Raw genomic sequence first — 14,831 nt, forward strand, 5'->3', positions numbered from 1 at the left:
TTAGCATGACTTACCTCTAAATTACACAGTCTATTTCCTAATGATATGGAAATCAAGAATTATTTATCTCTAACGGAATGGCATTATCTTGGTAACCAGCTAACATTGCATGAGGTTTGGATGATCTGAAGAGCTAGGTGTTTGTATGTAGAGAGTACACAGTACTCTAATCCTGTGTATAAATCTCTGCTGTGATGGAAGTTACATTAGCTATGCACTATAGGCATTTTAACATAAAATGGACAGAAAACATTTTGGCCTGAATTTTGATGAGCATGAAATTGTATCGACTACTGTAAATGAAATCTCTGCTGTAATGCTATAGGTAAATGGAAGTAAGCTGTGCAGTAGACATCTTTAATATAAAATGAACAACAGTGTAGATGAGCATGATTTTTATTGTAAAGAATTTTTTTTCCAACTTCATTTAGTTAAATGCTACAAATGTACCTGACAGCATTCGCCTTCTTCACAAAATAGCTCCATATATATATTTATGAAAAAGTATCATCATTCCTAAAATAGTCATATATCTGCCGATAACACTTTCAGATGATTTGAAGATTTTAGATTTAAGTACTGGTAATTCTTTATCAAAAAGTTCTTTCAAGGGAGACAACTCTTTATACAAATCAGCAGTGCAAAGTGTCATTAATTGTAAGGTAGCATGTACCATTAATGTCACATGCATGCTACCATAATACAAATACATCTATTTTCCAAGGTCTTGAATTTGTTGTTGTTAACATATTACTTTAGTTGACAGTATTCTGTACATGTGTAAATGCCTTTAAAAAAATTATTATTTGACATGATAGAATGGATATAATCAACATATGTTTGACTTTGATGATGGAATTATATAACTCTGGATTTAAAAAGGAACAGGAGAGATTAAGTCTGGCCATGATTGTTTGGGTTTTTTTTTCCCCTAGACTAATTCTTAATTTTGACTATTGCACCATAATACACATCATAAGCTGATGTTTTCATCAATAATTCTTAGCTCACTCTAAAAAGTTTCATGACAATTTTTTTCTTATCATCTAAAAACAAAATTTTGCAATTTTACTATCTTACCACAGGAATATTAGAAATGTACAATCTTGCCCCAGGAATATTATATTAGAAATGTACAATCCTACCCTTGGAATTTTAGAAATGTACATTTCTACCCAAGGAATATCAGAAATGTACAAACTTACCCCAGGTATATTAGAAATGTACAATCTTACCCCAGGTATATTAGAAATGTACAAACTCACCCCAGGAATTTTAGAAATGTACAATCTTACCCCAGGAATATCAGAAATGTACAATCTTACCCCAGGTATATTAGAAATGTAAAATCCTACCCCAGGAATTTTAGAAATGTACAATCCTACCCCAGGAATTTTAGAAATGTACAAACTTACCCCAGGAATATAAGAAATGTACAGTCTTACCCCAGGAATATCAGAAATGTACAATCTTACCCCAGGTATATTAGAAATGTAAAATCCTACCCCAGGAATTTTAGAAATGTACAATCCTACCCCAGGAATTTTAGAAATGTACAAACTTACCCCAGGAATATAAGAAATGTACAGTCTTACCCCAGGTATATTAGAAATGTACAATCTTACCCCAGGTATATTAGAAATGTACAAACTTACCCCAGGAATTTTAGAAATGTACAATCTTACCCCAGGAATATTAGAAATGTACAAACTTACCCCAGGTATATTAGAAATGTACAAACTTACCCCAGGAATATTAGAAATGTACAATCTTACCCCAGGAATTTTTGAAATGTACAATCTTACCCCAGGAAATTTTGAAATGTACAATCTTTCCCCAGGAATATTAGAAATGTACAATCCTACCCCAGGAATATTTGAAATGTATAATTGCTATTGAGCTGTTAATTGTGAAGATGTTATTAGTTACAAGCCCCTAATTTTTTGTTAAGAAATGCTCTACTAAATTCTAATACTAGATTATCTCCCCCTAGTTTGAAACTTGGAATTAGACATATCGATATCCTTGAGACCAAAATAATAAAGCTAAAAAATTGTTTATAATTTTAATATTCTAGAGACAGAGAACCAGTCTTAAGGAAGCATATTAGGCCTAACACATCATAAATCTACTGTATATATCATCATTACATGTACTCCTGGGAATGTATGGAATGACTAGTATTAATTAACTAATTAGATAGCATGATTATTATTATAATATGTATTATAATAATAAAGAAAATATGAAATGTTTGAAAAATCACCCATTTGGTAAAAAATTTTGATATTGCAAAATAATAATGCAACTATTTCAACTTCATTTTTAAATCCAGCTTGAAATATTAAGATTCCAGCATGCTTACTCTATGTTATAGAAAAGATTTTCTGTAGATTTTCTGATATTTAGTTGTGGTTATTAAATATTGTAATATAATGATATTTGACCTGCTAGTCAAAAAATTCTTAATTGAATTGAGACTCACAATGTGTAAAGATTTAATGTCATTGCATGGTATTATCATTTTACATCAACTAATAATAATAAGAGTCATTGTGCTATTAATATCATGGCTTCATATTGAATTTATGACAAAGTAATTTTACTCTTTGACAAAGTAGCCATGCTATGACAAAATAGTTTGTTATGACAAAGTAGTTTATTGTAAAGTAACTGTATGACAAAGTAACTGTATGACAAAGTAACTGTATGACAAAGTAACTATGACAAAGTAACTGTACAACAAGTAGCTGTATTATATGACAAACTACATCATGACAAAGTAACATTCCTGTAATTATATATATTATGTGATGTTAAATCAAGCTAGTTGTACAATATGTTAACAGTAAATCTGACATGTAGTGCACCTCCTCCTGTTTACAGAAGCTCGAGATCAACCACATGGTACCAATGTGTCAGGATATGTCCTCTGCTATTGCTCCGTCCAACAGTCTCGCTGCCACACTCACAGCAGAAAAACTGGCAAAAGTTTCTGTAATTATCCTCATTACAGTATAGCACTGTATATTATATCACTACATATATAATATATTATCACTTATTCATATCTGCTACTGTACACTGGCTTCAACTAAAAGCTTACTTGAAATTAAAGCATACATTTGCGCTTGCATGTTGACATTTATCAATATCACCACTGATTACCACATAGTGGATGAAACTGATCAACATTAGTATCTTCAACACTTTTTCACATCCCCCAACTAAACTAGGGGAAATGTATAGTATCATAATCACTTTGTGAATGTGTTCATAGCAAAAACGCTATGAGATTCAGGATGATTTTTGGGATGTCATTATGCTGTCACGGGGTGATGAATGTTGTATCTATACATTTACATGTATACAAAGTTTGTACTTTACACCTAAAAACACCTGAAAGGGAATTGGTTATATCATAATATATTATACCATTATGGCTGTCTGTGTGGGGATATATCTAGAATTATGTCCCTGGTAGGGGTTATTTCCTTAAGGGGATAGCCCAAGGGGAAATAACTCTTACAAGGGACATAATTCTTGACAAATCTCTACTCAGAGGGCTATAAACGTAGTATTATACCAAAACAAACAGCATGATCAATGATTATAATAACTAAATCATTGCTCTCCAATCTCTCACTGATGTCTCCTGCTGTTGACGGACCAAACCGTGCTGACACTTTCATTGTTGTTATTTTGAAATTGAAGCAGACAACTTCCGGCGCATGCGCGTTCAATGATGAGTAGAGTTATACATCAGGCGGGGGTTATCCCATGGTGTTATTCACCGGGCAGGGGTTATACACCACAATGGTATACTGCCGTGGGATATTCCATTTATAATATGTCAGGTAACCTGTTTTCCTCCAATGAATACATTTTTAATGGAGGTATAATAAATGATATGAGATTCCAGCATCGGGTATTATCTAGCTCCTATAACGATGGCTTCTCAGCATCTGATTTATCTAAAGATAAGCCAAACATTGTCAAAAGGATTTAGTGTAATCAATAGTGTTATATGTAACGCCCAATAGTATAGTGTAATCAATAGTGTTATATGTAACGCCCAATAGTATAGTGTAATCAGTAGTGTTATATGTAACGCCCAATAGTATAGTGTAATCAGTAGTGTTATATGTAACGCCCAATAGTATAGTGTAATCAATAGTGTTATATGTAACGCCCAATAATATAGTGTAATCAGTAGTGTTATATGTAACGCCCAATAATATAGTGTAATCAATAGTGTTATATGTAACGCCCAATAGTATAGTGTAATCAATAGTGTTATATGTAACGCCCAATAGTATAGTGTAATCAATAGTGTTATATGTAACGCCCAATAGTATAGTGTAATCAATAGTGTTATATGTAACGCCCAATAGTATAGTGTAATCAATACTGTTATATGTAACGCCCAATAGTATAGTGTAATCTATAGTGTTATATGTAACACCCAATAGTATAGTGTAATCAATAGTGTTATATGTAACGCCCAATAGTATAGTGTAATCAGTAGTGTTATATGTAACGCCCAATAGTATAGTGTAATCTATAGTGTTATATGTAACGCCCAATAGTATAGTGTAATCTATAGTGTCATATGTAACGCCCAATAGTATAGTGTAATCAATACTGTTATATGTAACGCCCAATAGTATAGTGTAATCTATAGTGTTATATGTAACGCCCAATAGTATAGTGTAATCAGTAGTGTTATATGTAACGCCCAATAGTATAGTGTAATCAATAGTGTTATATGTAACGCCCAATAGTATAGTGTAATCAGTAGTGTTATATGTAACTCCCAATAGTATAGTGTAATCAATAGTGTTATATGTAACGCCCAATAGTATAGTGTAATCAATAGTGTTATATGTAACTCCCAATAGTATAGTGTAATCAATAGTGTTATATGTAACGCCCAATAGTATAGTGTAATCAATAGTGTTATATGTAACGCCCAATAGTATAGTGTAATCTATAGTGTTATATGTAACGCCCAATAATATAGTGTAATCAATAGTGTTATATGTAACGCCCAATAGTATAGTGTAATCAGTAGTGTTATATGTAACGCCCAATAGTATAGTGTAATCAGTAGTGTTATGTAACGCCCCAAATTGTAAATGTATATGTAACGCCCAATAGTATAGTGTAATCATAGTGTTATATGTAACGCCCAATAGTATAGTGTAATCAATAGTGTTATATGTAACGCCCAATAGTATAGTGTAATCAGTAGTGTTATATGTAACGCCCAATAATATAGTGTAATCAATAGTGTTATATGTAACGCCCAATAGTATAGTGTAATCAGTAGTGTTATATGTAACGCCCAATAGTATAGTGTAATCAATAGTGTTATATGTAACGCCCAATAGTATAGTGTAATCTATAGTGTTATATGTAACGCCCAATAGTATAGTGTAATCAGTAGTGTTATATGTAACGCCCAATAATATAGTGTAATCAATAGTGTTATATGTAACGCCCAATAGTATAGTGTAATCAATAGTGTTATATGTAACGCCCAATAGTATAGTGTAATCAGTAGTGTTATATGTAACGCCCAATAGTATAGTGTAATCAATAGTGTTATATGTAACGCCCAATAGTATAGTGTAATCAATAGTGTTATATGTAACGCCCAATAGTATAGTGTAATCAATAGTGTTATATGTAACGCCCAATAGTATAGTGTAATCAATAGTGTTATATGTAACGCCCAATAGTATAGTGTAATCAGTAGTGTTATATGTAACGCCCAATAGTATAGTGTAATCTATAGTGTCATATGTAACGCCCAATAGTATAGTGTAATCAATAGTGTTATATGTAACGCCCAATAGTATAGTGTAATCAATAGTGTTATATGTAACGCCCAATAGTATAGTGTAATCTATAGTGTTATATGTAACGCCCAATAGTATAGTGTAATCAATAGTGTTATATGTAACGCCCAATAGTATAGTGTAATCAATAGTGTTATATGTAACGCCCAATAGTATAGTGTAATCAGTAGTGTTATATGTAACGCCCAATAGTATAGTGTAATCAGTAGTGTTATATGTAACACCCAATAGTATAGTGTAATCAGTAGTGTTATATGTAACACCCAATAGTATAGTGTAATCTATAGTGTTATATGTAACGCCCAATAATATGGTGTAATCAATAGTGTTATATGTAACGCCCAATAGTATAGTGTAATCAGTAGTGTTATATGTAACGCCCAATAGTATAGTGTAATCAGTAGTGTTATATGTAACACCCAATAGTATAGTGTAATCAGTAGTGTTATATGTAACACCCAATAGTATAGTGTAATCAATAGTGTTATATGTAACGCCCAATAGTATAGTGTAATCTATAGTGTTATATGTAACGCCCAATAGTATAGTGTAATCTATAGTGTTATATGTAACGCCCAATAGTATAGTGTAATCTATAGTGTTATATGTAACACCCAATAGTATAGTGTAATCTATAGTGTTATATGTAACACCCAATAGTATAGTGTAATCAGTAGTGTTATATGTAACGCCCAATAGTATAGTGTAATCAATAGTGTTATATGTAACGCCCAATAGTATAGTGTAATCTATAGTGTTATATGTAACGCCCAATAGTATAGTGTAATCTATAGTGTTATATGTAACGCCCAATAATATGGTGTAATCAATAGTGTTATATGTAACGCCCAATAGTATAGTGTAATCAGTAGTGTTATATGTAACGCCCAATAGTATAGTGTAATCAGTAGTGTTATATGTAACGCCCAATAGTATAGTGTAATCAATAGTGTTATATGTAACGCCCAATAGTATAGTGTAATCAGTAGTGTTATATGTAACACCCAATAGTATAGTGTAATCAGTAGTGTTATATGTAACACCCAATAGTATAGTGTAATCAATAGTGTTATATGTAACTCCCAATAGTATAATGTAATCTATAGTGTTATATGTAACGCCCAATAGTATAGTGTAATCTATAGTGTTATATGTAACGCCCAATAGTATAGTGTAATCTATAGTGTTATATGTAACACCCAATAGTATAGTGTAATCAATACTGTTATATGTAACGCCCAATAGTATAGTGTAATCAATAGTGTTATATGTAACTCCCAATAGTATAATGTAATCAATAGTGTTATATGTAACTCCCAATAATATAGTGTAATCAGTAGTGTTATATGTAACGCCCAATAGTATAGTGTAATCAATACTGTTATATGTAACGCCCAATAGTCACCATGGTGAAATAAAAAAGAACAATGTTCCATACTTCTATGACAAATTACAAAGGCATTGAATTCCAAACTGGCTAAGTGGTGACAGTGGTTGAGATATAGAGGATATTCATGGAATGTACTTGATGATATGGATTGTTCCATCCTGCTGACCAATCCACAAGTATCTGTAGTTGTCCATGGTAACAGCGGTTGGATATGCCAGCCCATCCTCTTCTCTCATTAGAAATTTACTGAACTTTCCCTCGGGGTTGAGGAGGTGTACGGCATGGTTCCAGTAGTCTGTGACGATGAGGCGGCCATCTTTGTCCTGACACATTCCTCTGGGATGGAACTGTTTTGCTGGATCTCTCCCTATGGCTCCATTGTATGCAATATGTTTGAGTACATTAATCACACTCCCCTTTTCAGATGGCATACCAATTATATATGTCCTTGAATTAAGAATGTACAGAGCAGATCTTGTCATGACGATGTCAAAAACTTGTGGATAAATGATTCCCCCACTCCCCCTTTTTCTTACTTCTTCTGAAACCGTTTTGCTTTTGATTCCATCTTCATTGTGTTCAGAAAAGTATTGATATTGCATGGAACCTTCATAGCAGTCTGTGCATATAATGATTTGACCACAGTATGACAATCCTACACATCTCAGAGTATCTGGCCAACAATCAATAAAGCGATACTTTTTACCTGTTGTAGTGACTCTAGTTACAACATTGTTATATTCCTGTTGTACATAGATTCCTCTGTCTGTGACAGGTGTGATATGGACAACACCAGTCATGAGTGGTTTTTCCTTCTCAATATCTCCCTTATGTTTACTGAAATCCACAAGGTACAGCTTCTTTTCTGTCACAATAAAAGCAGTGTTCACATCTACAAGGGCTATCTTGTCTATGGGAGACTTGGTACATTTATACATTGTTTCTGAATCAGCATCTTCATACAAGCTCTCTGTGTCTGTAGAATCTTGGTGGCTATCATCAGCTTCGTCTTGGTCCACACAAACACTGTTTCCCAGTGGTATTATATTCTCAGTGCTGTCAGAGGCAGAAGTTTCACAAGGCATCCCAGCAAGACTTCCAAATAAGGCATACAGGTTCTCTTCACAAAATCCTGACCCTGGAAGGAAACTCATTGGCTTTACATCTTGTCTTTTGGGTGGATTAGAGCCTTCATGAAGAACTTCTAAAATCTCTATGGATTTTGTTTCATCGAAGGTGTCAAAAGATTCAGGATCTTCTTGAAATACTTTGAGAAGTGACAGGCATGTGTCTAAATCTACCATTCTGTCATTCAAGCTGTCAAATCTTACTGTCTGATAATCTCCCACCACAGTCTTCAAATCCTCACTCCATCTTTCTATCTCTTTTATTAGAATTTCTTTTTGTTTGTCAATTTTTTCTGACACTGATTTGCACATTTCAATCACAGCTCCCTTTTCATGTTCAGTGACCGTGATACTGTTTTGAACCTGTTCACACATTTCTTTTCCTCGGTTGCACATCTCCGTCCTAAATTGGACTTGTTTTTCCTTGGCAACATGGCTTATTTCACAGAACTTATGGTTGCCATGGTTACCATCTATGATGCATGAAGCACACACAAGTCTGTCACATGTTTTGCAGAACAATGAAACTTCCCTTTTTTTGTGTTTAAAACAATATGCTGGTCTGGTCTTAAATTTGTTGAAGACACTCTGTTGTGCAAGAAGTGCTGGAATGTATTCTTGTCGCGCCATTTCTTTTTGAGAACCTGCCTTGTTTGCATGAAGAGAATCAATCTCTACCTACTTGGATTTAATTTCTGGAACAGAAAAATAGACAAAGTTATGAAAGCATGAAAATATATCAGAGAGAGTAATTATTACCATCATATTAGAGAATGTACATTTGTATTTCGATCAATTTAGCATGGAAATGGCAAACACACATTTCATACCTCTTACCAAAATGTACACCTTGGATACCCTTTCATGCAGGTATAAAAAGTATGCAGATACTTTTTAAAGCAGGAAGGAAATTTTATGCATGACACTGGCCAAGTTTTTCCCTATTTATCCATACAAGATATCTACTGGAAGTTCTCTTTTGAATAAATGCTAATAATTTTGTGCTATCTTAGAATACAAACAAAAATACCCACGGGTGTACATATAATGTTTGTTGTAGAGCCCTGTCTATGCTACACTTTACACCATATGCATGTTACTGGTTAAAACAAGGAAGTTTGAAGTGTGATAGCATTTCAAGGAATAGACACCAGCAAGTTTCACTATCTATCCAGAATATAGACATGGCACAAGCAGCTAGCTAGGCTTTACTTTCTGTTCCTGCACGAGTGAATTGTAATATTGATCTTTGTGACGTGCTTCCGGGAAGAGTGGCACAAGCAAGTTTCACTTTCAATTTCCTACTGAAGTATTATATTAAGATTTTTTTTACGTTTCTCAGAAGAGAGCCACAAATAAGTTTCACTTTCTAAATTTCAAACTGAATGTATTTCATTTACTAGGTAACATTGGCTACTTCATCTGTATATATAACTTGAAGTTTTGATCTTAAAATAAACTTTTCTACCTGTATAAGGTGTGTCCCTGCAAAACTGGTTGTAGATAATGTGTTTGTATACAGGTATACATGTTGACACTGAATTGTACATTATTACACTGCACACTGCTCTATTGTATGAGCAGGTCAGACTGTTACCTTCCTGCTATGTTTAGTAATACAAATTTATTCAAATTGTATGCCTTACATTATCTAAGCTATTTGTTGTGGTTGGAAATTAGCATTGCTATACAAAGTGGTTAAATCTTTACTATAGTTTTTATAGGGAAATCACATTTTGGCTCTCATTTGTTTCATTTCTATTGAAATTCATTCTAACTTGGTTAACATTATCTGCATGGGATGACAGTTTGATGGTATACACGTTTTGCAGCTGACAGACCCCCAGGAGCTGATGGGCGGGGCTAAAAAGGATCAAATTAACTTAATTTAAAAAAAAAATCTTCTCAAGGACCTGAGGGGCGGGGCCAAATGTGGTAAATCCGGCTATATTGATATAAACGACTTCTTCTCTGAAACCAAGCAATGGCTATCGCTCATATTTGCCTGGTAGCATCATTATGGGGTGGGGATTCAAAATTGTACAAATGATGGGGCTGACCCCCCAGGGGCCTGAGGGGCGGGGCCGAATGTGGTCAATTTGGCTATATTGATATAAACGACTTCTTCTCTGAAACCAAGCAATGGCTATCGCTTATATTTGCCTGGTAGCATCATTATGGGTTGGGGATTCAAAATTGTACAAATGATGGGGCTGACCCCCCAGGGGCCTGAGGGGCGGGGCCGAATGTGGTCAATTTGGCTATATTGATATAAACGACTTCTTCTCTGAAACCGGGCAATGGCTGTCGCTCATATTTGCCTGGTAGCATCACTATGGGGTGGGGATTTAAAATTGTACAAATGATGGGGCTGACCCCCCAGGGGCGTGAGGGGCGGGGCCAAATGTGGTCAATCGGGCTATATTCATATAATTGACTTCTTCTCTGGAAGCAAGCAATGGATATCTCATATTTAACTGGTAGCATCACCTTGGGGTAGGAATTTAAAATTGTACAAATGATGGGGCCGACCCCCCTGGGGGCTGAGGGGCGGGGCCAGAAGGGGTAAGTTTTGCAAAATTGAAATAAACGACTTCTGCTCTGAAACTAAGGAATGGATTTCGCTCATATTTCCCGGGTAGCATCCCTATGGGCATTTGTATGGTAGCATGGTTATGGGGTGGGGATTCAAAATTGTAAAGATGTTGGGGTTGACCTGGGCCGCCAGGGGGCTGAGGGGTAGGGCCAAAAGGGGTCAATTTGGCTAAATTGATTTAAACAACTTATTCTCTGAAACTAAGCAATGGTTTGACTGGTAGCATCTTATTGGGGTAGGGATTCAAAATTGCATAAAGGAAGGAGCTGACCCCCAAGGGGGCAGAGGTCAGGGTCAAAAGGGGTCAATTGGTCTAAACAAGTTCTTCTCTGAAACTAAGCAATGGATATCACTCACATTTGTGTGGTAGCATCCCTCTGAGGTCGCAGATTAATGCACTTTTTGGAATTTTCAGTATTAAAATAAAACCAATGCACATGTACCCATATAAAATGCTTATGATATAAATTGACATAGCAATACCAGCGACAAATATACTTCAGCATCATTATTGTTTCATATCTCATGAAACCAGGTGAGCGATACAGGCCCTCTGGGCCTCTTGTTAGTGTACTATTCTCTAAATCTTGGTGAATGTTTCTTAGCAAAAAATTTTGATGCCAAATTCAAAACGGGTTGGAAATACATTGTACCAAGTTACGAGTTAGCGAGCTCGAGCCATCATCTGATTGGTATCTGTAAACTATACAAACATATCTTTATTTTCATTAGCTACATTTAGGAACGTTTAGAGATTTTTTTCATTGGTGCTGTGTAAAGTTGCCTCGGATTTAATCATTGTGTTGATGAAGTTTATCTGAGTTGTCTCCCTTGTATAGGGGGAGCTGATATCCTGTCTGGTGGACATGCTGCGTCTGATGGACGAGGACCATTATGAGGCGGTGATGAAGATGTTCCCAGAACAGCCACCACTTAAGGTCTGTAAATTCCCAACAAAAATATTCCTGCAAAATAATGGTCAGGACAATAAAATGTTCTATATCATGATATGAATATTGTTTTAATCTTGGCAGTATATAAGTAAACGCTATTTCCTAAGCTGGAAAATAAACAAAACTTTTTGCCAGTTTTTGCGTGGATCAAAGTTAAAACTTGTGAACCTTTGAACTAATGTGTATGCCACATCTAAATTCAGCCATATTGGTTGATTTGCCTTTTGCAGGATTTTCTCGTGCGAGTTTTTCTGACATTCCAAGAGCTGATCAAGCCTGAAGTGTTCCCTTCACAATGGACAGTAATGAGGCTGGTCACTAACAAGTAAGTCTCGGGGGTCAAGGTTGCCAACAGAAAGTCTCAATATGAGGGCAACTTCACCAGCAATGTTTGTTAGTGTCCTAGTTAAAAGTCTTGAAAGTGAAATTATATTAAAAGAACAATTTTACCAATACATATAATGTATGTAATATTATGCAAGACAAATCAAAATTAAAACAAATGAACTTTTTGAACACATTTATGGATTTGTCAATATTAAGTTTTAAAGTTGCGAAACAGTCATGGATTTGTGTTCTTTTTCAGTGTAATATTTACAGCTGTAGAATACTTCTCACAGGCTCTCACCAAACACTTCCTACATTCCGAAGACTTTGACTTATCTGTAAGTATTTATGTCAGGGAACATGAAGTGTGGGAGTTTCAATAATAGTTTGAAAATGCAGATGTTCTAAGTGATTCAAGAAAGTTTGATAATCTATTGATTATCTCCCTTTTCCTACAAAAGATTACCTTTTTTTTCCGTGTTTCACTAAATCTAGTATATGTTTATATTTCTGATATTAACTTGTCTCAGTCAACAATTTACAAGTTTTTGTATAATTCTTATCTTTGTTTATTAACATAGTGGTAAATTATCTCCTCTTATTGGTTATCTCCCCTTATTGGTTATCCCCCCTTATTGGTTATCTCCCCTTATTTTAGCTGTGGCAGCACTACTTCAACCTATCTGTGGCCTTCATCACCCAGCCCAGTCTTCAGCTGGAGAAATACTCTGAAGCCAAGAGGAAGAAGACCAAGGAAAGGCAAGAAAACATTTGTTGATGAATTGATCAGTACATTTGTTGATGAATTGATCAGTACATTTGTTGATGAATTGATCAGTACATTTGTTGATGAATTGATCAGTACATTTGTTGATGAGTTGATCAGTACATTTGTTGATGAATTGATCAGTACATTTGTTGATGAATTGATCAGTACATTTGTTGATGAATTCCCTTATTGGGTTTGATTATGTTCGAAAACAACCCATGTCCATTGGTAATGTTAGGGCAGGGGCTGTTTAGAATGATTACATTGAAAAATATTATAGACACACGGGTATGGCATGTGATTGTAACTTTAAAGAGGAAAACATAGAGAATAATCTGGGTCTGTTCAACAATATCATATGTGAAATGTACAAGATGTTTAACCATCTGTCTGATATGTTTCATTATTTAACAACAGATACCAAGACATGCGAGTACCTATGGGCTATCAGATGCAGACGCTGTGGGAAAAACTGGGTAAGAATTTTTTGTTTCTTAAACAAATTATACCGTAGAATTTCTAAAATGTGCTGATAAGTTCCTTTCATTAATAATAGTACCTAGGAATTTTTTTATAATTTTTGTGAAAACTTTGATTTGATGAATATTTTGTTACCCAGTACTTGAATTAGTTTCAAACACACCTGTGCTTCTGATTCAGGAAACAATCAACGTTACTTCATACCGTCTCTGATTGGTCCATTCCTGGAGGTGACCTTGGTACCTGAACATGAGTTGAGGTCAGCCACTCTGCCCATTTTCTACGACATGATGAAATGTGAACAGAGGGTGACTGGCAATTTTCTCCTGGTCAGTTAACAGAATAAACAAGAAATATAACCGACAAATATTGTATATTTTTAACAGAATTGATCAATCTACAGGTTCATGGGTTATTGAAGTTCTTGACATTTAGGGAAAATATAGGAAGAGTCATTATAAAAATCATCGTATTACGAGACAAGTTTCTACAAAGATCACGTTTGAATCCTATTCTAACACTACTTTTGACATTTTGTAAATATTGCTCCCTTTACTTCGATATAAATGTTGTATTTTCAACCAATCTTAAGGTTAAAATTTACTCTATGATGTAGGTTTTCAAACAGCTTCAATCAGAAGGAAAAAAAAACTATTTTCAAAAAGATATTCTATATTTTTATCAGGAATGAATGATTCACATGCTGATGGATTATTGAATGTAATTGAATCTTGGGGGAAAATTTGGAACATCTTTGTAAAAATCATTGTATTAACTCTATATGTCGTATAAAAAAGAAATATAGCTATGGTGATAAAATCCACTACTGTAGGAAGACATGTCCCTATTTCATTTCTCCCTGAATTATATACACTAACATTTCCTGATATTAGATGATGTATTTTCAACCAATCCTGAAATTACACTCCATTATAGTTTATTGTATGACGTAGGTTTTCAAAACAGCCAATAAATGTTATCTCTGCAACCTTGCATGAGAAATAATCCTTGCAGTAGCCTGAACTATAAGACAAACATTTTGTACTTTCTACAGCGACCAAGACACACATGTCCAGTGTTTTGTTATTTTTTCTTTTCTTCTGAACTGCAGGTGGAAAATGAGGTGATAGAAAAATTGGATGTTTTCATCACAACCTGCAGTAAGGGAGACAACCAATATAGAGAACTCTTCGGGACAATGTAAGTCAGTAATGATAAAGTATAATGTTATTTTCAGTGTTTAAATAGCCATTATTAAAATAGAAATAGTAGACTAACATGAAACAAAAGATTGGTGCAGAAATCTCTGGAGACTTTTGAGGTAT

At 34.5% G+C, this 14,831-nt stretch overlaps 2 protein-coding genes across 9 annotated transcripts in view; one reads left to right on the plus strand and one right to left on the minus strand.

Moving 5' to 3' along the window:
- Nucleotides 1–14,831, plus strand: part of LOC117330492 (dedicator of cytokinesis protein 3-like) — a 181,857-nt gene that overhangs the window by 96,134 nt on the left and 70,892 nt on the right. For 7 of the 8 annotated variants that reach the window (XM_033888798.1, XM_033888802.1, XM_033888799.1 and 4 more), the window contains 8 exons: nucleotides 2,887–2,997; nucleotides 11,817–11,915; nucleotides 12,161–12,255; nucleotides 12,517–12,595; nucleotides 12,916–13,016; nucleotides 13,444–13,502; nucleotides 13,687–13,835; nucleotides 14,618–14,706. In XM_033888798.1, the coding sequence (XP_033744689.1) occupies nucleotides 2,887–2,997; nucleotides 11,817–11,915; nucleotides 12,161–12,255; nucleotides 12,517–12,595; nucleotides 12,916–13,016; nucleotides 13,444–13,502; nucleotides 13,687–13,835; nucleotides 14,618–14,706 (782 nt within the window). The remainder of the gene's footprint in view (nucleotides 1–2,886; nucleotides 2,998–11,816; nucleotides 11,916–12,160; nucleotides 12,256–12,516; nucleotides 12,596–12,915; nucleotides 13,017–13,443; nucleotides 13,503–13,686; nucleotides 13,836–14,617; nucleotides 14,707–14,831) is intronic. The other variant, XM_033888803.1, reaches the window with a different exon arrangement.
- On the minus strand, nucleotides 7,076–9,904 carry LOC117330496. Its single transcript, XM_033888814.1, has 2 exons — nucleotides 9,416–9,904; nucleotides 7,076–9,076 (listed from the first exon to the last, which is right to left on the minus strand). Exon 2 carries the CDS (start codon nucleotides 9,009–9,011, stop codon nucleotides 7,377–7,379), a length of 1,635 nt encoding a protein of 544 aa, XP_033744705.1. The 5' UTR covers nucleotides 9,012–9,076; nucleotides 9,416–9,904; the 3' UTR covers nucleotides 7,076–7,376.

This window comes from Pecten maximus, chromosome 7 (genome assembly GCF_902652985.1).
Source record: "Pecten maximus chromosome 7, xPecMax1.1, whole genome shotgun sequence".
NCBI lineage: Eukaryota > Metazoa > Mollusca > Bivalvia > Pectinida > Pectinidae > Pecten > Pecten maximus.